This window comes from Bacillus rossius, chromosome 8 (assembly GCF_032445375.1).
Source record: "Bacillus rossius redtenbacheri isolate Brsri chromosome 8, Brsri_v3, whole genome shotgun sequence".
NCBI lineage: Eukaryota > Metazoa > Arthropoda > Insecta > Phasmatodea > Bacillidae > Bacillus > Bacillus rossius.
Window position 1 is genome coordinate 52,538,919 of NC_086336.1, and position 23,266 is coordinate 52,562,184.

At 38.9% G+C, this 23,266-nt stretch overlaps 1 protein-coding gene across 3 annotated transcripts in view; it reads right to left on the bottom strand.

Annotated features, from left to right (window-relative positions):
* Positions 1-23,061, bottom strand: part of LOC134534939 (proline-rich protein 36-like) — a 35,926-nt gene extending 12,865 nt beyond the window's left edge. Inside the window, exons 1-7 of one of the 3 annotated variants that reach the window (XM_063373674.1) lie at positions 22,365-23,061; positions 22,180-22,270; positions 14,770-15,215; positions 13,928-14,089; positions 13,048-13,179; positions 10,072-10,246; positions 6,908-7,609 (exon numbers count right to left, since the gene is read on the bottom strand). In XM_063373674.1, coding sequence (XP_063229744.1) covers positions 6,908-7,609; positions 10,072-10,246; positions 13,048-13,179; positions 13,928-14,089; positions 14,770-15,215; positions 22,180-22,270; positions 22,365-22,913 — 2,257 coding nt within the window. In that variant the 5' untranslated portion in view covers positions 22,914-23,061. The other 2 variants (XM_063373675.1, XM_063373676.1) reach the window with 2 other exon arrangements.
* Positions 23,062-23,266: the final 205 nt, after the last annotated feature.

Sequence of the window (23,266 nt, forward strand, 5' to 3'; positions counted from 1 at the left end):
TTGTATAAAGAAAAACCTCTCGCGTAAACATCGCATGATGTTTTCGGTCCCGCCATTAGATTCCCAGCGCTTTGTGTATTTTTTTCCGTATAAAACAATGTATTTTAAACGTACTTTCCATGAATGGGTTTTGTTTTTATGAATAACTTTACCTAACAAAGTTTTTTTTTGCATAAAACTGCATAACTACTTTTTAAACTTGATTTCATTATACAATGTGTGACGATTATGCGATAAAACACAGTACATATATTTAAGCGCTTTAATAATATAATAACAACACAATGTTTTTCAGCTATTGATCACATTGAGTAGGTACTTTATTTAATCAAAGTTTTTAATTTTAACAGTATTTATGGAGGAGTGATGTATTGACGACTTAACGTTTCACAGATAGGGCTTTTGTGGGTTTTGGTAAGATCTTTGTGCTTTGTCTGGTCAATACATGTGCAGAGTTGCCGTTTGTTAGTGATATAGATGGTGACAAAAAAGTAGGCATATGTTTTTATAATATAAAAAATTAGTCGGATGTTTTTACTAATAATATATTGGTTTTTCTGTGGTATTATCTTGAAAGAAAAATTAGGCACTTTCTTTCCTGTAGCTTCCCTAATCATTTATCGGCATTCTTCAGTTACAGCTGCTGTTCTTTATTTCAACGAATTTCTTCCGGAGGACCATAAATATATTAAAAGTCTGATTTAGTGAATACAAATATGACAACGAAGCGATAGCCAAATACAAAACAAACGACACGACTGTATGCGGCCCGCCATCTTGCCGAACTGTTTATACGACACGCAAAAGGGGCACAAGTAACACTTCACACAACAAGGACATAAGTCACAAAGTCCGAACATTCCGCCCCCGTTGTTAGCTCCAGGTAACAAACACAAAGGTATATACAGCAAGGAAAAGAAAGCAATTTGTTACAGATTACATGATCTTGTTGAATTCTGTCCTAGATCATAACCATTGTCCACTGGCAAAGGGCACAGCTTAATCAGCGGACGTTGCAAGTCACTTGTAGCAGTCCGGATAGTAGCCACCCGGGAAATTCGGTCTGGTCCTGGGTGAAGAGCTTCAATTCGAGCGAGACCCCATTTGAGTGGAGGGGTGTGCTCATCTTTGATCACGACCAAATCTCCAATCTTGGGCTGACCACCTGGCTGTGTCCATTTGCTTCTCTGCTGGAGTGAGTACAAATATTCCTTTCTCCAGCGTTTCCAGAAATCTTGAATTATACGTTGGACCAGCTGCCAGCGATTTAATCGGTTAATGTTGAGGTGGGTGATGTCAGGTTCGGGTAATGATGTTATGGGCTGTAGAATCAAAAAATGAGCAGGTGTTAGGACATCAAGTTCTGACGGGTCTGAGCTGATCTCACAAAGAGGACGAGAGTTTAAGACCCCTTCGATGCGAATCAGGATGGTCGAGAGCTCTTCATAAGAAAGGATCTGTAAGCCAATGACTTTAGTTAAGTGGCTTTTAACAGACTTCATGCCAGCCTCCCATAACCCGCCAAAGTGCGGTGCTGCTGGGGGGTTGAAATGCCATGCAATTCCTTCCTCACTCAGCTTATTGCTCACTTCAGTGTTATGGGTTGTCTGTCTTACCAACTGGTAGAGTTCTTTGAGTTCTCTAAGAGCTCCAACAAAATTAGTTCCACAATCACTGTAAACGTGGGCTGGCCTTCCCCTTCGAGAGATGAAGCGAGAAAATGCTGCCAAGAACAAACTGGTTGAGAGATCAGAAACCAATTCCAAATGTAGGGCTTTGGTGGCAAGACAAACAAACAAGCATAAGTATGCTTTTGTGGACTTGCAACCACGAGTGCGAGTCGTGGTAACCTGAAAGGGCCCACCATAGTCCACACCAGTATGGTGAAAAGCAGTCACTTGTTGGACTCTAGGAGATGGAAGTTCTCCCATGGTTGGAGTGAACGGAGAGGGTTTAGTGCAGAAGCACTTAATACACCCATGTAAAACCCTTTTGATGACAGAGCGTGCACAAAGAATCCAGTATCGTTGGCTCAGGATGGCTTGCAAAGTTCGAGGACCAGGGTGCAAATGTAAACAATGAAAATGATTGATTACCATTAACGTGAATGGGTGATCTTTGGGCAACAATATAGGGTGTTGAACAGAATAGGGAAGGGATGCCTGACTTAACCTCCCTCCTACACGGATGATACCCACATTATCCACGAAGGGGCACAAGCGCCGAATTTGATGAGAACTGCACTGCCCCTTGTCCAAGTTAACCTTATCAGCTGCAAAGCATTGTTGGGCATGTCTGATGCAAACTTCCAAGCCCCTTTGCAGTTCCGTAGTTGTCAACGGTCCCAGAAAACGCCTTTCCTTAGGTTGACGACAGTTGTCTGCAAACCGAAGGCAGTAAGCAACAACACGCTGCAGCTTGCTGAAAGAAGAGAACCTTGCAACAAATTCTAGGGATACCTCTGTCACACAACTTATTGCTGTAAGTTTTTCTTCACATGCAATGGCATCATCAATTACCACACTACCCAGGGTATCGTTTGGCCACTGGCTGTGAGGCTGTCTAAGCCATGGGGCTCCAGACCACCACAGAGGATGATCAATAAGTTGTGAGGGCAACAAGCCACGGGATGCACAATCTGCTGGGTTGTTTTCAGTGCGAACATGTCTCCAGAATTCCTTATCAGTTAAGTCCTGTATGATGCTGACACGATTTGCCACAAATGTTTTCCATCGGTGGGGTGATGATGCAATCCAATGAAGAACAACTGTTGAGTCTGACCATGCATACACTTGCATGATGTCCAGCACCCCCTTGTATACATTGGTCACAAAACTGATTAGCTTGGCTAACATCACAGCTGCACACAACTCAAGGCGAGGCAAAGAGATCCTTTTCACTGGTGCTACTCTTGATTTTGCCATCAATAGTGAGACCTTGATTCCACCATCTGAAAACATTGATCTGAGATAGATGACACACGCATAGCCAACCTCTGAACTGTCGCAAAACCCATGCAGTTCATGAACAGCGTTTACTGAGCCTGATACACACCGAGGCAGTCGAAGTTGTGACAACAAAGACAGTTCAGACTTAAAATCACACCACCTACATAAGACCTCTGGAGGAAGCTGTTCATCCCATCCTGCTCCAGTGAGCCACAACAGCTGTACAAGAGACTTGGCATACAAGAGGATGGGCGTCAGCCATCCAAGGGGATCAAAGATCCTGGCGATATTTGAAAGAATTGCCCTCTTGGTGCTTGAGCTGTTTAATGGAGTCATCTGATAAGAAAAACAGTCTGAGCTAGGGTTCCACTGTACACCAAGAACTTTCACCACAGCTGGCTGTTCTTTGTCAAAAGACATAGATGCTGGGGATTGTAGCTGGTCTGAGGACAGCCATTCAAGCACTTCACTATGAGTGCTGGCAAACTTCCTGAGATGGAAGCCACCAGCTGCCAACAAAGCAATAAGTTCCTTTTGAAGAGCAATGGCTTCTTCAACACTATTGGCCCCTGTGACAACATCATCCACATAGAAATCAGACTTCAAAACATGAGCTGCTTGAGGGAAGTTACATTGCTCATCTTGGGCCAGCTGATGCAAGGTGCGAATTGCTAGATAAGGGGCAGATGAAACTCCGTAAGTAACAGTCTGCAAACGATAGTCCACTATAGGATCGGTTGGAGAACAACGCCACACAATTCGCTGGTAGTCTTGATGCTCCTTGTCCACCATTATTTGCCGATACATTTGTTTGAAGTCTGCAGTGAATACAACTTTGTGTACACGAACCCGAAGCAGAATTTCTCGAACATCTGTCTGTAATTTGGGTCCGGTCATCAGCATGTCATTTAGACTCACGTCTCGCTGGGTCTTAGCAGAAGCATTGAAGACAACGCGCAGCTTGGTGGTGGTGCTTTCTGCCTTGATAACTCCATGATGAGGAAGATAATAGGCTGACTCAACATCATGCAATGGGTTGGCAATGACCTCCATGTGACCACTCTGCAAGTAGTCCTCTATGAAGGCCTGGTACTCGGTACGCAGTCCAGGTTGCTTGACCAGACGGCGCTCCAAGGCCTCTAGACAGCGAACAGCGTGTGCTCTTGAGTCTCCAAGTATTGGTTTAGGTGAATGGAATGGAAGGGAAACCACGTAACGTCCAGAAGGTTCTCGATGGTGAGTGGTTTTAAAGAAATCCTCACAGGCTTCATTTTCTGGCGATAGATGTGCACAAGTGGGGAAGTCCTCTATTTCCCAAAACCTTTCAACCACAGTTTCCAGAGATGGCGGAGGGCACATAGTCGATACGAAGAGAGTGACACTATGGTTGGTTGGTTCAATGGGACTGGGCACTTTACCCATAAGAATCCAACCAAAAACTGTATCCAGTGCGACCGGTGAATCCATATTTTTTACTAGCTTGTGCCCCGTGAGTATATATGGAAACAAATCTGCTCCAATCAAAATATCAATAGAACTTGAAGTAACAAATGTCGGGTCAGCCAAATTCAAATGAAGTACATGATCCCACATGTCAGAATGTACAGGAAATGTGGGCAAATCTGCAGTTATTTTCGGTACAACATATGCAGCAAGTGGCAGTTGTGGGTTTGTTTTGCCAACTGGTTTAATGCAGCATTTAACTAATCCCTTTGCTGTGTGTAAGGGAGCTTGTGATAGTCCATAAATTGGTAAGAACGCCTTCTGACGAGTCAACCCCAAAAGCTGGGCACAATGTTCAGTTATGAAGCTCGACTGACTGGCTGAGTCTAAGACTGCTCGAAAATTCTGGTAACCACCGACACTGTCTTGTACATCCACCAAGGCAGTGGATAATAACACGTTTCTGGGTTCTGATTGACCAGGTCTCTGAGCTGTAGCCAATGCAACAGCTGGTGTAGGTTTTGTTGCTGCAGATTCAGGTGGAGAATGCTGAAATGAAGTTGCTTCTTCTTTCAAAAGTGTATGCGTGTTGGCTTCAGTGAATTGCAAAAGCGAGTGATGTCTACTCTTGCATGAGTGACAGCTGGTTTTTGACCAACACTGTTTCATTTGATGAGATGCTCCCAGGCAGTTTAAACAAAGGTTAAGTCTCTTGACAATCTGGTTCGCTGGTTCATATCCGGCCCGAAGGACCAAATGTTCTTTATTTCAATGAATTTCTTCCGGAGGACCATAAATATATTAAAAGTCTGATTTAGTGAATACAAATATGACAACGAAACGATAGCCAAATACAAAACAAACGACACGACTGTATGCGGCCCGCCATCTTGCCGAACTGTTTATACGACACGCAAAAGGGGCACAAGTAACACTTCACACAACAAGGACATAAGTCACAAAGTCCGAACAGCTGCTACACACTGTTTGGATGTCCGCTTGAGCTAGCTATTATCCGCCAGTTTGTCACGTTTGGCTAGATTTTGCTTGCATCATTTCGAATGTCATGCATTTGTCATAAATACACAGTGCTGCCAAATGCGTGACATTCAAAAAGATACAACTCCATTTTTAACAAATAAACCGAAATACACCATCTTGGTTTCACATTTTTGCCATAATTTTCTGTTTGATTTTCAGGCAGTTTTAATTTTTGGTAGTTGGTCATCATGCGTGATCAAAAGTAAATTTAGGAATATGAGAATGTAATTCAAAAGTGCATGTGATAATTATTTACGGTAAATTTTATAAAATAAAAACATTCCAGGCAATAGTGGCAAAAGTGATCCAGGTGTGACTAAGCACCTATTTGAAAATTCTTCAAGAAATTATCTGATAACATAATGAAATGCACTTTTGCCCTTCTGGCCTGTAAGAACTGAATATGGTTCAACAACAGGAATGCACAGGCACATCCTAAAACTAGAAATGAGTTAGTCATACTTCAAAAATCTAGCAAGGGAGGTTTTCAGTGAAAGTGTTTTCTCTAGTTCTGGCAATATTGTCTATAAAAGAACAAGTGAACATGTTGAAGAATTAGTATTTCTTCACAAAAATTTGAGGTATAATGGGCCATAAGATGTTTATTTTTATTTCCTTGTGTGTTTTTCCCCCCCCCTTTGTGTGTCAATATTTTTTTGTGAACATGAATTCATTTGGAATATTTATAGGAATGTTTATGGGAGAATTACATATATATGTACATTTATATTGTAAATGTATTTTTTTTCTCTGTATTCTAAAGGACATAATTTCAATGCTGATGCTCCCAATCTCAATTCTAATCTCGAAAATCCAATATATTTCCCCACCGAATCCAGTCTTCAAGTAAAAATGCCATTCCCATTCACCTGTAATAAAATTTTTTAAATGCTCGATGCTTCAGCAAACACCTCAAATTCACAGTTTTTCTGTCCACATCATATGAAAGTCAGTGTACGTCAACAAGCATCATGTGTTGCTTTGCAAGGGACATTATTTGTAAATTAGTACCACTGGTATAACTTAAAAGAATTGTAAAATCTACGTACAGTCAACAACAAATGTTTATTTCTCTTTCAACAACGCACACTCAGTACGTCTCAGCACTTACACTATTTTAAAAGACGAGGCCTCTGTACATAGAGGGTCATAGAGAAATAGAGAAGGAAGGGATTGGGGGGCAGACAGGCCAAAATCCCTGGGCACCAGTTGAGTAAATTGATTTTTTTTTTTTAATTATTGGGTTTATCCTGTTAGTACAGAAATTTCAAGAATGTTACAAACAGAATTCATAACAAACCTTAAAAGTTACGTAACTCAGTTCATGTTTCCAGTTATAGCTCCATTAAGATCAACTGTCTTAAGATTTTTCTTTAACTGTGGGGATTGAAATGTAGTAAGTACAATAAACAACAGGGAGGGGCCCTGTGTACAGAAGCACCCAGCGTATCTAGGGCTATCACACTGCAACTCACCTGGCTTGGTCATCTCCTCCATGGTCGCCTCCTTGCAGTCCGTGGCCAAGTGGCTACCGCTGCCACAGTTGTAACACGACACCTTGGGAGGGGGGACGGCCGCCGGGAACACGGGGGGCACGAAGGTGGGCGGCGGGGGCGTCTGGGGACCGTGGTACTGGTACACCAGGTCTCCGTTGTGGCTGAACGGGTACGAGGGCCTGATGTAGCTGCCCGGGTGGTGGAAGGCGGGGAATATCGAGGTCGCTGCCGTCGTGGTCGTGCGCAGTCCGGGGAAGTGCTGCAGGAATGCTGTGTAAGGCACGTTCACCTCGCCGGGCCGCGGGGGCGGGTTGCTCGCGACCGAGAACTGCGGCACGACGGGGGCCTGCCCCACCTCGTACACTTTCCTGTCGTCGTGGCCGGGCCGGGGCGGCATGGCGTTCGGAGCCCCGTTCACCGCCGTCCTGCAGCCGGGGAGGCTCTTGTGCCCCGCCCCCTCGGAGATGGGCCCGCGACTCCTGGGCAGCGTCGGCATGCCGGGAGGGTTCACCTTGCCCCGACCCAGGCCCCCCGGCAGGCGAGGCCGCGTCGCCTGGGTCGGCACCACGGGAGCCGGAGCTTCTTCCGACGCCTTCTCGGAGGGCTCCGGGACTCTGCGTTCTCTCTCGTCCGTCCCGGGGCTGCGGTGTTCTCGAGAACCACACTCTTTTGGCATGAAACCTGCAAGTTATGCCAAACACACATATTATTGTACACCTTTACAAAACCACATTAGATTGTAAATAAAATCCTTTTAAATGTAAACTGAGATGCTTTAAGTTGCGATTGCAATCATGTTATTAGTTTTTTTTTTCTGTGAAAATTAATTCCTTTTAGTTTGATTATCTTAAAAATTAAAACGTAAGAAAACTCTGGAGTATCTTAACATGCTACTTTATCTGTTCTGTACATGTCTGCTTAGATAAAATGGAAAACCATTTTCTTTCTTTATTTGCGATGTGAAGCAACCCTTTTATACTAACCCGTGGAGGCAGGCATAAATCTAGACGGCTATGTATTATCTACCTAAAAAAAATTATCAGTAACATGTCAGGACAACAGAGTCCTTACTCCTTACTTTTAGGACTGGATATTTCTAGCAGATCCATATAAGTTTCCTTCGCTACTTTTTGAACCTCCGAGCAGGCACAACTTTGTGCTCTGTTTTCCAGAACATACATGTAAGGCCATGTATGTTTGCTAACTCACTTTGCAGCCAAATGCTGCTACATATGAATAACCACGATGAATCTGTATTTTTCTGAACTAATTTTCTCTGAATATACATTGCTTGCTGAGTGTAGTTCAAAAATAAAACCCTTCCACATAAATAACCCTAACAAAAAATTTCCCAAAAATTTCAGGTATTTTTTTCCCGCGCCTGACGGGGAAAAGAACCTTAGTGAAATTCTTAATACAGTAAAACCTCCATTAACGAATATTCTATTTAACGAAAAACCCCATACAACGAAATAAAATTTTGGTCCCGCCGAACCGCCATAATATCAATGCTGTTTTAACCTCTAAATACCGAATTTTATTTGTTCCGAAATAGTGAAATTCCCTTTACAACGAACTGCCGCTATTGAAAAAACACGCAAAAATAAACATCTCCTACAAGACATCCACTAATTTTTTTGCATTCACTGCTTAAAAATACGTGCGTATAACCTTAAAATAATAAGCAACATCGCGGAAGGCAATAAATAAACAAAGCATCATGGATAACACACGTCGTGTATACATGCCACACTTTGTTCAAAATGGCGGGTACATTTAGCGCTAGTGGCGGAAACCTCTCGTACCATCGCTCTGGCAAGACGAACAACTAGTGTATTTTGCGTTTCTATGGTTAAAGATGCACACACGCAAATATTTTTAACTATGGTGTAGTACAATTTCCGTTTTTTCAGTTTACACTGTTGTTTATTTATTTCCACACGTAGTTACGGAAAACAACACGTTACTACTGTAAAATGAATTCTAATCCTAAAAAGCGGCGACAGATTAACGTTAAAATAAAATTAGAAATTTTAAATGCAGTTGATGAAAGTGGAAAAAAAAGTGATATGGCTAAACGTTTCGACATCCCGGCGTCTACACTTTCGACCATATTATCCAACCGGGAACAGATAGAAAACAACGCTTCTCTGGTAGGGACAAATCGAAAACGTGTGAAAGTATGTAAAAATGATGATTTGGACAAGATACTTTTTGACTTGTTAATGGAGGCTAGGGCATCAAACATCAACAAAGGCATGCCAGGAAGCACTGGGGATGGGAATTGATAATTTCTAAGCAATGGTTGGCCATTAAACAAGTGTATTCTATGTACTTTTTCATGTTTAATTCCTCATATCGTATTAAACAGTCAGAAAGACAGTTCTAGCCATTTATGTGAAGCTTTATGGTGACTAGAAATTTATCGTGCGAAACCTCCATTTAACAAACCCCTTTACAACAAACACTACAAATTTTGGTCCCTTGAGATTTGTTAAATAGAGGTTTCACTGTATTTGGGAAAAGTTTGGGAGGTCTTGCATAGCCCTACATTAAAAAAATTGGTTGTCTGTAAAGTCGGTTTACGGACGATAGTTTAACATGACAATGTCATAACAAAACATTGATGAATTGATTGCATAGGTACTTTTATGAATAAAATTGAATTATTTTTATTGAATTATCACTATTTTGTATGGATACAAAGAAGGAGTGAAATGAAATCTACAATTTAATTGATAAATTTACTTTTATTTGCACTCATTAATTCAAATATGTTTATTACTTTAACGAAGAGATTATTTTAACTATAACTTTTATACATGTTTGCTATTTAACTTCTTCCAATCTCTGTTATTCTGTTAAGGATAGGACGATGATAGGAGAAGTAGGAAACGAATGGGAGTGTTTCAAGTTTAATGTGTCTCGAAAAAGTCAAATCGATGGTTGTTCCAATCGAGTGGAAGAGACATAGATGCGACGCAAGCGTACAATGAGTGTAACGGGACAGCGAACCGGGACAATGTGCGTAACGGGACACTTTTTTGTGCGTGCAGCCGGCGTTCATCGATTTATTAGACGTTGTCACGTCAAAAAAAAAAACAACCTGTCGTTGACGTTCTCGGCGTGAAGCCAGCACCCACCTCTCTCCCAGTGCGGGGTGGTGGGGGGCATGGAGGGGGTGTCCGGCGGGGAGTGGCTGGCGCTCGAGCTGTCCGACGCACTGCTGCTGTTGGAGCAGTGCCTGCCGCAGTCCGCCTGGTCCAGCCTCAGGTTGCGCAGGTTGTTGTTGATGTGAAGGAACTGTTGGGTTTGCATCTGACGCACACACAAACAGTCCTACAGTCACTACTGTAGTAAAAACCAATACATAAATATATCCTACCTGAATCTGTATAATCTGAAGATACAAAAAATTCTGAAATGTCAGATACTATCCAGATCACTATCTTCAAATTCATTTTGCAAGTTATTTTCACTTGTATCACTTGACATTTTTAGTACCTTATTTATGTTTATTTACCACAATATTTATTTATTCACACACAGCAATCCCTAATAAATGTAACACCTACTATCTTTGGGAACACAGAAGACAGGTAAGTCCCCTTGGACTTTTCAAACCGACAGATTAGAGGTAGAGAAACAGGGAAAGCCCCCAAAATAATACCAACATATACATGTTAGTGCTTATAATTACAAAAGATGCTCCATTCAAACTAATAAATAAAAATAAAAAAGAATACGTACTTAGATAGTAATTTTCAAAATTAAAAAAAATGTTTTGAATTTTTCCTTCTTTCATATCGAAAACAATCCTTACAAACATAAGAGCCTACTATCCAAAAACTGTACTTTTTATTTGTGTACAGCACTAAACTATCGTGTACGTGTAAGCTGGTATGTATAGTACGCAAAGCTGTAACAAATGTGTTTATTTCATCAACGTCGCGCAGTTGAGAACTACACTGCCACCTAGCATTCGTAGAATGAACTGTCAGGTTGACCGAAGCAAAACGATCGATTCTATCACCCCATATTTTCGATTCCTATGCGATATAGCAGTGGAATTCAAAACTAAAATGAACAAAGAACTTTTACTGGTAAAACGGCGGATGTAGTACCATAGCACTCAAAGAATTGGATGGGGGAGGGGGGGGGGGGGAAAAATAGGCCAACTGAACAGTTAAAATGTTATAATGTAAAATTAATAGAAATTAAGTTTTTTTTGGACAGAAAACATTTTTAAATTACACAATGATGTACTGTACTTTAGCACTCATGATAAAATGTACACTATATTGCAGGCTTTGCTGCCATTGCATTTTAAGCTATTTTAATATTGACATTTCATTTTTATCCTAGCCCAAATCGTGTTGTCTTTAGAAGTCCTTTCTCCTCAGTTAAAACACATGTCAACAGAGTTGAAAGACAATTGATAGCCACAAGATGTGCCTCTTACACAAGCATCCTATCATCCCATCACAATAGGGTTCCTCCTATTGGCTCCTGAGCAGCCAATCCAGACATCTACTACAGCTGGCCCCATGTCAGCCAACTACATATCAATACTTTTAGTTGGCGGTTGTCCTCAAACTGATATACGGTAAATCATATTGGCTTAATTCCTGGTGTTTCTCATGGTGTTGATATCTGCTTTATAGTCAGTGGTGCCCACATTTTGCCCTCAGCTTTTAACTTAAACTGTTAAAAATTTTGGGGCAATCAAATGTTTTTTTATTATTTGCCACTAACAATTTTTTTTAATATTAAACATAAATATGTAATTACTTGCGCAAATACATCATTCAACACACTCACCAGAATGTACAAGAAGTATTCAGCTAAAAAAATTTTTTTTTAAAGAATGTATTTCTTTTTATTTACCTATTTTTAACCAAAAACATTTTCTACTTTAACTTAATTTTAATCCGACAGACATGCACGAAGAAAGATTGTGCAATCCGAACTCAGATTATGGTGGTGATTAAATGTAGTTAATTTTAATCTTTCCGATAATAAATAAGATACAAAGCAGACCCTATTCAAAAAAAAATCTATTAAGACATTGGAGGCATTGGAAACCTATTCAAATAATTATTCATGTCTTAATAGTATAAAGGAAAATATATACAAAGAACAGTGTATTACTGAAGACATGACCAAACTCCCAGATTAGTGATTGTACAAACACACTATGAATGACAGATTTAGCTGCCACGGTAGTATTTAAAAAATACAGACAGTATATTTTCTGCACACATAAAAATAGCTGGCAGAATTCTCCATTGGCTAATTACACATGGCCGAGCATAGCTACTACCACCATTTGTTCCAAAGCTGACAGAGTAAGAGAAAAAATAAATAAATATATGTTTTGTATATTACGTTCCCATGTTAAATAAATTGATGTTTACCACTGAAATCTTACATTGTAGTATTTTATATTTAGTAGGTTACATAAAAGTAGATAACATTGTAATGATGCAAAGTTAAATGAAGTCGCAGACAGCTGAAAAACCGGCTCGTCAGTGGAGTGGACGCACTTAAGGGAACGTAAGCGGTGGTTGTTTAGTTTGTTACACCTGGACAGGCCCCTCAACACCTACGGACAAAGATCACACAAAGCCTTAACCAGCAAGTTACTGAAACCAAAAAATCTTGAAATGTACTTTCGATCCGTGGGCAACAAAATGGATGGTCTCAGTCACCTCGACAGGCATGAGCCCTTACCTCTCATGTGAGTAGAGGGATGCCTCACCCCTCACCTCGGCCGGTACTCTAAGATCGTACGAGACAAGCTCGACCCGTTCAACGATGGGATATGGGTTATTTAACCCCATGAACCTCCGGAGGGTTAAACGGGAACTCTTTCTCCACAAGCAACCACTACCGTGCGTGGCATCGTCGAAGACCTCGGACACGGAGGACGCAGCACGCAGCTGCCAGACATCTTGTTGCCCCCGCCGCGCAACACGTCTCCTGACAACCGCCGTGCAAGCAAGCACGTGGCAAGCCGGCCAAGGACCCACCAAGATGCGATTACCACCCGCTCACAGCTGATCGTCGAACGAACGACGGCGAAGCCGACCACGGTCGCAGCGAGGAGTGCATCTCACCAGCGCATGGCGCGAGGAAGGCGCGGTGGTGACCGGCACGGTGATGCACGTCATGCCCACCCCTGGAGCCGTGATCAGCTGCTGGTGGGGCGGCACGGCCGGGACCCCCGCGTCTGGCTTTCTGTCCGCTCCCTGCACAGCGCGAACACAAGCCTGCCATGGTCCCATGGCTTCCAATGCTGCTTACCATGTGTGGCTCACTGAGAATACCCTTTCCATTCATTATCGAAAACCCTTCCTCTAATCCAGTATTTTTAACTTCAGATGAGTTTTCATTACTACAATTGAATAATTACACATATGTCAATTACTCAATTATTAAATAAATTTTTAACAACTCCAAATTAAAAAAAAATATTGTACATTTGATGATCCTTTTGGTTGTTTTTATTTAAGGTTATCAAATCATTAATAAATAAAATATACTACACCTTAAAGAAACCTGATAATTTATAGTCAAGCTGACTAACTACCTGTTGTCTCAACTGAAACAAGGCATTTCAAAACAGTACACTTCCTTGAACTGCCTGTGAAATGATACCACAGTAAATAAACTGGGCTTGAATATGGTAAACCTCAACAAAAATGCTGTAAATCAAGTGGAGAAATTGAACAAGCTGAAATTAAAAATAATACCCCGCATGTCTAAACAAAAGTAAACATCTAACAGAACAGCTATCGAAAACCAAATTTTCATAAAAAAATGTTTCAAGAACTTGAACTATTGCAAATCCAAAAGTAAACTACTTCAAAATATGCATTTAACTAGCCATAATACACAATTGAAAGGCTAGACCTATGAAACAAAATGTAAATCTTCGTCCAGAAAGAAGAAAATTTACTAAGTCTAAATGAATGAGGAAAAAAGACGAGATTGCACCTGTTCAGGATCGGTGGGCTCTGCCTTCCTGCGATGCTCTCGCTTGTCCAGAGGGCTCAAGCCATTGGTGCTGTGCAGCTTGCTGACTATGCTGCGGAGCTGGTGGACTGCCCCGGTGGGCAGCCCCAGCTTCTTCAGCTCCTCGTCCCCCATGCCCTGCAACTGTACCAGCCATCCGCGCTCTAGCCGCTTGCCCTGCCCTCCTGCCGCTGCGACAACCGGCTCAACCAACCACAGGCATCCTCTCCGACGAGCAGCTTCAGCAACAGATACGAAGGTGCTCTTGCCAGGGACAAGATTACAGATTATACGATGAATTGCATTAAAACCAAATAAAAAACACCACAGAGCACCGAAATGCAAGTTAATAGACCTCTTAGCACCGAATTTTAAACTAAAAATATGAAAACTCAGCAATCCAACAAAATTTAATAAAAGTTAAAAAGATTTAATGTTCCTTGGATGTAATTTATTTAGCATGAATTTTGTACCAAAGCACATGGACTAACACATTAAAAAAAAAAATTAATATTATGTTTGATCTTGCATATTTTTTTAGCAACCCTTTTTTTTTAAAACATTAATGACGTCGGCAAATTTGCAGATGTATTTTTCTGAGTAGTTCTGTTTGTTCTAAACATACTTATTGTTATTACTAATGATTCTGTTGTACAAGTGCTACAATAATACCGAAATCTACTATTTTAAAAATTAAATTGATCTAAAAATAATAAAACCATAAAATCTTGTCCCTAGCTATCACTGGCAGCTAAGTTAACGCAGTTGTCCGTGTCATACATGAAACATCGAGACCATGTAACGCTCACGTAAAGGGACGGTACCTCGTCCACGCTGTAGTTCTGCAGGTGGGACAGGTAGCCGGGCATCTCCTTGCCCAGCGTCTCCCGCAGGGGGTCCCCCGGGGCCTTGCAGCCGTGGCGCCCGCGGGGCCTCGCCGGGGAGCTCGAGCGGGGGGAGCCGGACTGCGAGGGGGACGACTGCCGGCTGGCGCAAGGCGACAGGGGGTACGGGGGCCCGGGCTCGTCCGACGCCACGGGCAGGGCCCCGCACATCATGACGGCGGGCTGCCACGGCACGGACGGCAGGGGCTGGGGCGAGGGGAACGCCACCTGCATGTAGCCCGTGCCCTGCGCGTCGTGGGCCAGGCTCAGCCCCGGGTGGAAGCCGAGCGCGGGCCTTGCTTTGCTCATGTCTGCACCTGCAAGCCGTGCTCCAGACAGACATCGCCTCCACAGCGGGTGGTACGGAGAGTAACTTGCTTCCCATGCTAGAAGAGAACAACAACTTTGTAAGCCTACGCCACTATACAACTTCATTCTTTATTTATAAAAAAACAGGACATTCCGACACTAACATCGTAATGGTTTGAATGCTTAAACTAAAACAAGTCACGTGACAGTACAGAATCAATAAAAATGGTATTATTTGAGAAGGTATTTTAAAAGGAAATAAAGCAAATAAAGAGGGAAATTCATGAAAAGTGTGCGTGCAGTATGAAGTCGTTCTTTTCGGTAGAACAACCATGGTGCCACAAGCATTTTTTACTCAAACTCTCAAGCGATAGCAGCGGTTTATTTGGTAATGTAATGAACAAAGATTCAGTTTGAAAATGGTGCATTATGTTTAATGGCGGGCGAATGAATATTAATGATGAAGAATGCTCGGCCGACCTTCAGCTATGACTGACCAACTCTGTATGATTTCCATCTTTTCACCAAATTCAAGGGGTTTTTATGGACCGGGAACCACTATGGAAGTGACAAAAGAACTAAAAGAGGACACTGGTAACTGGTTCAACAACTTGGCTGCAACTGAGTATGCAGACGGCATAGAAAAGCTGGGGATATGCTATGTAAAAAATGTTTAAATTTGTATGGCGACTAAGTAGAAAAATAGCTAAGATATCATACGTCTTGTAAAATAAGTTTTATTAGTAAAAATATCTAAAGAAAGAAACAATCTTTACTTTTAGAATGGCCTCCGTACATACAAATAAAATGCAGGCAATTTCTGGGGGCCAATAGCTTTCTCCCGCCAAATTTGTGCCACCATTCTAAGAGAAAATAAATTTCATTCTGTCACTTTTTCACTAATGATTCTGCTAGGTCGTTTTATTGCTTTAAAAACACATTTTAAAAAAGTTAGGAGATCTTAAAAAAAAATTATAGAGGAAATTCTTAAACACCTTATTCTGCTAGACTTTGAAGACCACTACATAAATATTATTCGTAGATTCCTTTACTTGAAGAAACTTCTAAATGCCTCCTCTAAATACATATTTTATAAAATAATCCAGCACATAGTGCATGGTAACATGTTTCACTACTCACTGCCATTCTGTTTTCTGACAGCCACCTTGGCACACATCAATCACTCAACAGAGCTCACACACCTTGATCAGTCTAATGCCCAAACAGGTTACACAAATGCCTACAAAGAGCTTTAACTCATTACCAAGTCCTATCAGGCATATCTGATGATGCAGAATAACACTGGAAACTGGAAAAATGCCTTCAAACACCTCAAATGTAGCATTACGTGCAGGAGCTTACGTAGAATTTCATTTTGTGGGTGGGGAGGGTGGAGGGAGAAAACAGAACCATGTTGCCTGCTGTTTACTTTCAAAATATTTTCATTTGTTGATGTGAATGATAGATTTTTTAGGATTTTGGGAGAGGGGGGATGCATCCCCTGCCCTTGCATATGCCCTTGTTTATTAATTCTGTTCATTTCTCATGAATTTTGTTCTCTAGATAATGAATTAAACAATCCAGCTCAAGTGCCATATCAAAGCAATATTTACCATTAAAAAATAATCACCTGAGATCTCATCAAAGATAGCAGACTAAAAAAGGTATTTCTAAACAAAAAAGGTTTTATGCTGGTAAAATTTATATATTCTGGCAACTTTCTTTCCTTCTCCTTGGCGAAACCCATCCGCTTCATTAGCAAACTAAAGGCGCTAATAATAGATTAATTTAGAACTTCATGAATAAATGGCGTTGCATTGAATTTGTAACACACTATTGTTTAGTGTGTCCGTCACGTCTTGCCTAGAAGTTCACTGCCTTCTCACAAAATGAAACTGAAGATTGGCGTCCCGGTTTTGCTGATGCGTAGTCATGCACAGAGATTGTGCAATCAATGGGACTTTAAAATCCTAATTTCCCATTATTCAAGTGCATGTCCTACAGACTTGAAACTCGGCAGTGATGTTCTTTATAGTATGACGTGTTTAACCTGGGCAACGCCGGGTGCTTCAGCTAGTACATACATATATATAATATACTATTTTTGGAATGTAGCACTTTGTGGTCAGAGTAAAAAATAAACCACTGAAATTCCATAAAAATAATTAATTTTTATAAATGTGATGTTATACATGAATACCTACTTAAAATTCAGCACTACACTTACTACATTTTATTAGGATGTAATGGTAAAAGCAGAGAACTGTGTGATATTTTTTATATATATATATATATACATACATACACACACACACACACACACACACACAGGATTATATGAGTTGGCATTCAAGAATATTTATCATAGTAATGGAGGAACAAATGGAAGTTTACAACCCTGTGTGTATTTTTGTGCATAAATGCGATTTTTAATTTGACCAGCAAACTTTGGTCACAGGTTAAACAGAAAAGTGTTCAGCTCCAACTTCAAAATTTGAACAAGCCTTGGGAAACACTTCAGACCTTGAGTTGTCTGTGCATTTTTAATTAATTTTCTGTGGTGAAACTGCAGCAGAAGATTGCTTGTGTGTATAAATGCATAAAACACACACGTAGGCAGTACGTCCTGCATGCCGTGAGTACAGTGGGAAACCTGAACGTGTCCACGAACAGAGCAAAGCAACAATCTGGGTGCAAGAAGACTCAGTTGCAGCTTTGAATTTTCACATCAACATTCCTCATAATATGCATACTTCCCAGTATTCTCTAAGGTTCTGAATACATTTATTATCAAAATTTGTTTCAAACTGAATAAGGTTCAACTTAGCTAAATGATTTGTTTAGGAATCAAGTAATAGGTACAGCTCACACACACACACGTTTATAGTTCATGATTAATACTTTAATTCTTAGTTCCAGTCAAAGAAAATAGCTGACAATGTGACAATACCATACTAGTATTCATTTAATGTTTGACTTGAATTTTATTTACATTTAAAACACTTTTTATATGCAAATCCCAATCTGTACCTAGCATTTTTTTTAAGCGTTCTGTATATAAAGATATATATTGCTATTATTTTATTTTATGAATCGGAGCACTGAGCTGTACATGAATACGTAACACAAATGCTATATCTTATGCTTAAGGCTAGTGCTCACACGCAGTTGCTTATTACATTTTCTTGTAATTAATTTTCCTGTAACTTAATTCTCATAGCTCTCTCACTTTTTTTTTGTTGGTTCACACATTTTCTCACCAGATATTTAATAAACATTATTTTGGATCTGTAAAATTTCATGCAAGTATTCATAAATATAAACACTTGCATTCCTTTAAATGCAAGACAGCTACCATGATAAATTTTCAGAAAAAGCCTTCAAATAATGGTAATGACAATAAAACTAAATATTCAACATGGTGTGTGACAGCACCATATAATGGCAAATTGCTGGAATACACAGAAAAAAAATTTCAAATAGCTTCAATACTGTCACGCCATAACTATTTTTTTTACCGGTGATGCAGAAAAAATGTAGCAAACATATTAAATATATTTTTGGTTATAAGGCTGTAATTAAATGAATGATTAATGCATCATTGAAAATGATAGATGTTCAAATTAGTAAAAGAGAACTTCATAACACATCCAATTTTCTTTTTTTACATTTCTAGACTCCTGCAATTCTCGACATATTTTTATTACTTGCATAAGAGGCTAAGAGTTTAACCTTTGACAAAGTCATTTTGTGCCCACAAGAAACTCTATTACTTGAATGCATAAGCTTGCAATTGGACTTCTGACGGGTGGAAATGTCCCCCCCCATCCTATTCTTTTTAGTTCCTAAAGCCTCCTATCCTCTCACAGCCGGAATCTTCCCCTAAGCTCTCCACTTCCACCCCATCCTCACCAGGAACACTTGCCTCCCTCTACTGAGCTCTCACTGGCTACTCACACTTCAACTTAACTTAGAGTAGGCACTGTACATCCGAGAGCTAGGTGACAGTTGAATTTATTCTCGTTCAAGGAACATATGCTTGTACAGGTTAGTTTTATTTTTTTAGCAAAACAGCTGTGAAATTCTAAGAATTTCAAAAATAAATATTATTAAATTAAAAGGCTCTTATTTGGAGATGGTTTCATTATTCGCCAACCTTTCATAGATACAGCCAACTACATTAACATAACCTACTATCTTCTATTGTGAATAAATATAAATCCAACAAAGTTTTTTTTTTTCTGTAATGTCATAACTGCTTAATTAATAGTTGTGAACCCACATCTAGATTGCAGTACAGCTTGCACATTCACTTTCGCCTGCAGTCAATGACTCTGTTCACATGCTCTGCACCATCTAGAACTCACGCAGCCAAACATTAACCAGGCAGTTTTCTTACCAGAAGTACTCAAGTTACTGCAGCCAAATAGTTCAAACAGTGGATGTAACTACAGCTACTACACCAGCTCGGGAGATAGTGCAGGTGGACGGCAACTACAAATTGGAATACCTGGTTTCATAATGCAGCTTTAGACTTAGGTAGGTTATTCATAACAAAAATAGCGTGAATCGCAAAGAATTCGGTTACAGTTAAATCATCTAGGGAGAAACAACATGCTCACTAAATTTAAACAAATTCTAAACAAAGCTAGAAACCACCACAATAATTTCCAAATAAAAATGAAACATATTTTATAGATAACTGTCATTTCTCGCATAAAATCAAAGAAATCTTATAAATTGCAATTATTTGAAACATTTTTAACAAAAATAATTAAATTTGTTAGTCATCATGAATCTCACTTTACTTTCTACACCCACTACACTCTTGAATACATAAACTGCAAAAGGTACAGCCAATTTGAACAAAGACATTTAAAAATATTTTTTTTACGTAACAACACTATCACTTTAAACTAAAGTAAATTGCAATAAACCTATAACAGTTCTTATTCTATCAAGAATGCTAAAATAAATTCAAGTTGGAAGAAATTATTTAAAAAGCAATAAAAATAAATAAAGTATTCTAAACAGTTAAGTTGCTTGATCATCCCGCATAAGTTAGTATCACAATTATACAACATTTTCAGAGAAGACAGAAGAGGGGAAGAAGTGAATTTCTAAATAACTAGCATTTAAGCAAGTGCTACATGCATTAAAAGGCATTTAAAGTTACTCATAAAACATACCTAACTATTTTACTAGATTTAACTGCCTTCTTTTCTTTCTAAAATTTCTTGATTTTTTGATATTAAGCCATGCTAATAAATGTGTGACTCTCATTCCATGCTGTTTTCACACAATTTCCTGATTTCCATATTCCTAGCTGCTACCAAAACCTTAAAATAAAAGGCACAACCAAGCAAAATTTTTTAAGCTCTAAATATTTTTTTTTTTTTTTTGGAAAGCTGTAATCTTTTTGGATCAATTTGAAGTTAAACTTATAAAATAACAGAAATGTTTTTTATTATTATTAAATGGAATACAGTACCTTAAAATACACCATAATTCTGGTTTTATAAATTAAATTCTTTTACAAACATATAATACCAAATTAGTGATGTTCCTAGTTTGTGAATTTCTCATATGTGCAGACACATAATTTTTTTAATACAATTGTATCAGTTGGATAATAACAGTAAAACTTAAGTATTACTCAAGAATCAAAATATTTTTTGGATTTTTTCCAAACCTAGAGATAAAATTAAATATTGGACAAAAAATATTTTACACATCTGCAATTTGTAAGGATAGTTTCCTCATATGTATCACTAAAACTAATACCTATTTAAATTATAAACATTTTCTTATTGCAATCTCACACCAGTTAGCTTGTTCAAGCAAACATGCTCGGTAAACAGTTAGGTATACCCTTGAACTTGTTTGCAAGGTTAGAAAAGACAAATAACAAATGATACATTTTACTTTATGTACTTTCTTTTTCTAGGTAATATATATATATATATACCTGCTTATCATCATAAAGTCCATGTTTGTAATGGCTACCTGGCCTTTTAGCTTAACGAAATAACCAATATTTATGGTAAAAGTTTTGTATCGCTTATCCATGTCCATCCCTTGATCCTAATGGCATGATCCTGAACACATTAATCTTGTGGTAAAAAAATGCTTGCTGTTTTAATTCAGTAAATTGAAAAATCCTGGATAAACTGTGATGTAATAATGAATTATGATCATACTATAAGACCAAATAAAAATTGGAAAATGAATTTATTTATAGTCCTTACATAATTTGTATTGTAATATTTTTTATTATGTTCAGGATATTTTGACGTACTTAATTAAAATAATAAGCATTATGTACCACAGGATTATGCCATCAGGATCAAAAGATAAACTTGGAAACATGATACGGAACAATTACCACATTTTATTTCCATACTAAATTATGATTATGTCAAAGATTCAATGAAATTGAAATAAATAAAATTTGTGTAATTTATTTTGTCATTTAGACCTAGTACATAGGTACTAGTTTAAAATTTTATTTCAGGTTTTAATTTATGAAAAGCTGTGTAGCACAAGGATAAATTTTTTAAGGTTACCACCTTATATCTGAGAAAGCAAGACTTATGAATAATTAATATATTTTTCATTTAGTACACATCAGGATGTTACTATCATTAATTTTTGAGTATTAAAATTTTGTCACCACTAAACGAATGTAAATTATTTATATTCCTACAAATGTGTCCAATCATTTTAGAATTTGTTATAAAACCTAAATAAAATTTATTCAGAACAGAATAAATCATAGCTTATGACACCTGAAACCAATTTTCGACCAACTTAGCCTCACAAGGTGTCCAACTTAGTAATACCTAAATGTACACTGCTTACTAATTCATATAATTCTTATAAAATGAACTGGTAATCTGAAACTATTAAGTATACCTAATGTTACACAAGCTATGAATTGTTTATGAAACTTACATTTAAAATTCCTACCACATTTATCAGGGCTGTGTGCAGGATTTACACTAGGTAGATTCTAAAGTTGCCAATTAACAAAGTCCTCACCTGCAGCATGTCCTGGGGGTAGCGAGATGGTTGGACATGGAAAAACTATTTCCTGCTGCTCTTCTGACCCCTGGCACGGTGGTATACATGCCTAGATGACAAACAGAATAATAATAAACATGATCCAACTCATGTAATGAGCCTTTTTTTTTATTAATAAAAAATATGGAAGAAACAGGACCCACCTGAATTGGCGGTTTGACGTAAACAAGGCTCATACCGACGTGAGGGTGTTTCGAAGCAAACCACTTGCTTTCTTCCTCTTGAAGCTTCAAGAAAATATTAACAAAAACAGATTTCTGTTCGAATGTGAACGCAGGGTGGTTCATTGCAAGCGTGTATATGAGCATAAGTTCTTCCAACGGATTTTCGTCCGTGGTGTTATTGTTTACAATAGTGCTGATCTCACCCACATCGAAGTTCGCAAGCACCTTGTAAAGGGTATTAGAACACGCATAGTTACACGAATGAAGCAAAGACAGATAAAGCGCTATTTTTCCTTGAGTTCGTTTGTCACTTAACACTTGTAGCTCAGACAGTTCAGAGACGTTATTCGCTCTGTTCTCAGAGTCCCTCAATTCTTTAAAATCTCGCTTCCCGAGGTCCTCTAGACATGTGCCAAGATACCGTAGTTCAAAGGGAAGGCACATATTTAGCAAACTACACATCACATCAATACGTTTATAACTACTTAACTGCTTGAACCATTTGACTATGTCTTCTTTAAACACCATTTCCAGAACACATTGATACTATTAAAGATATTACCACGAAAATAAATGACTTTATTGCAAAATTCTCATACACAAATCGCACTCACAACAGCACAAAATCTAATTTCTTCATTTCCAGGGTGGACACGGGATGCGCAAGCTGGACTAATAATTTTCGGGGCGGTCTTGGTTGACAACATTACAAACAGAAAGTATTTGTTACATAACAAGAGTGTCGTCGAATTGTCTAACATAATATAGTATTGTATTTATACAAACCAATTTTAATATCAGTTAAAAAAACAAAAAAAAACAATCAATTATATGAATGATAAAAAAAAGCAGATAACTATAATGAATAATACATGAAAAAA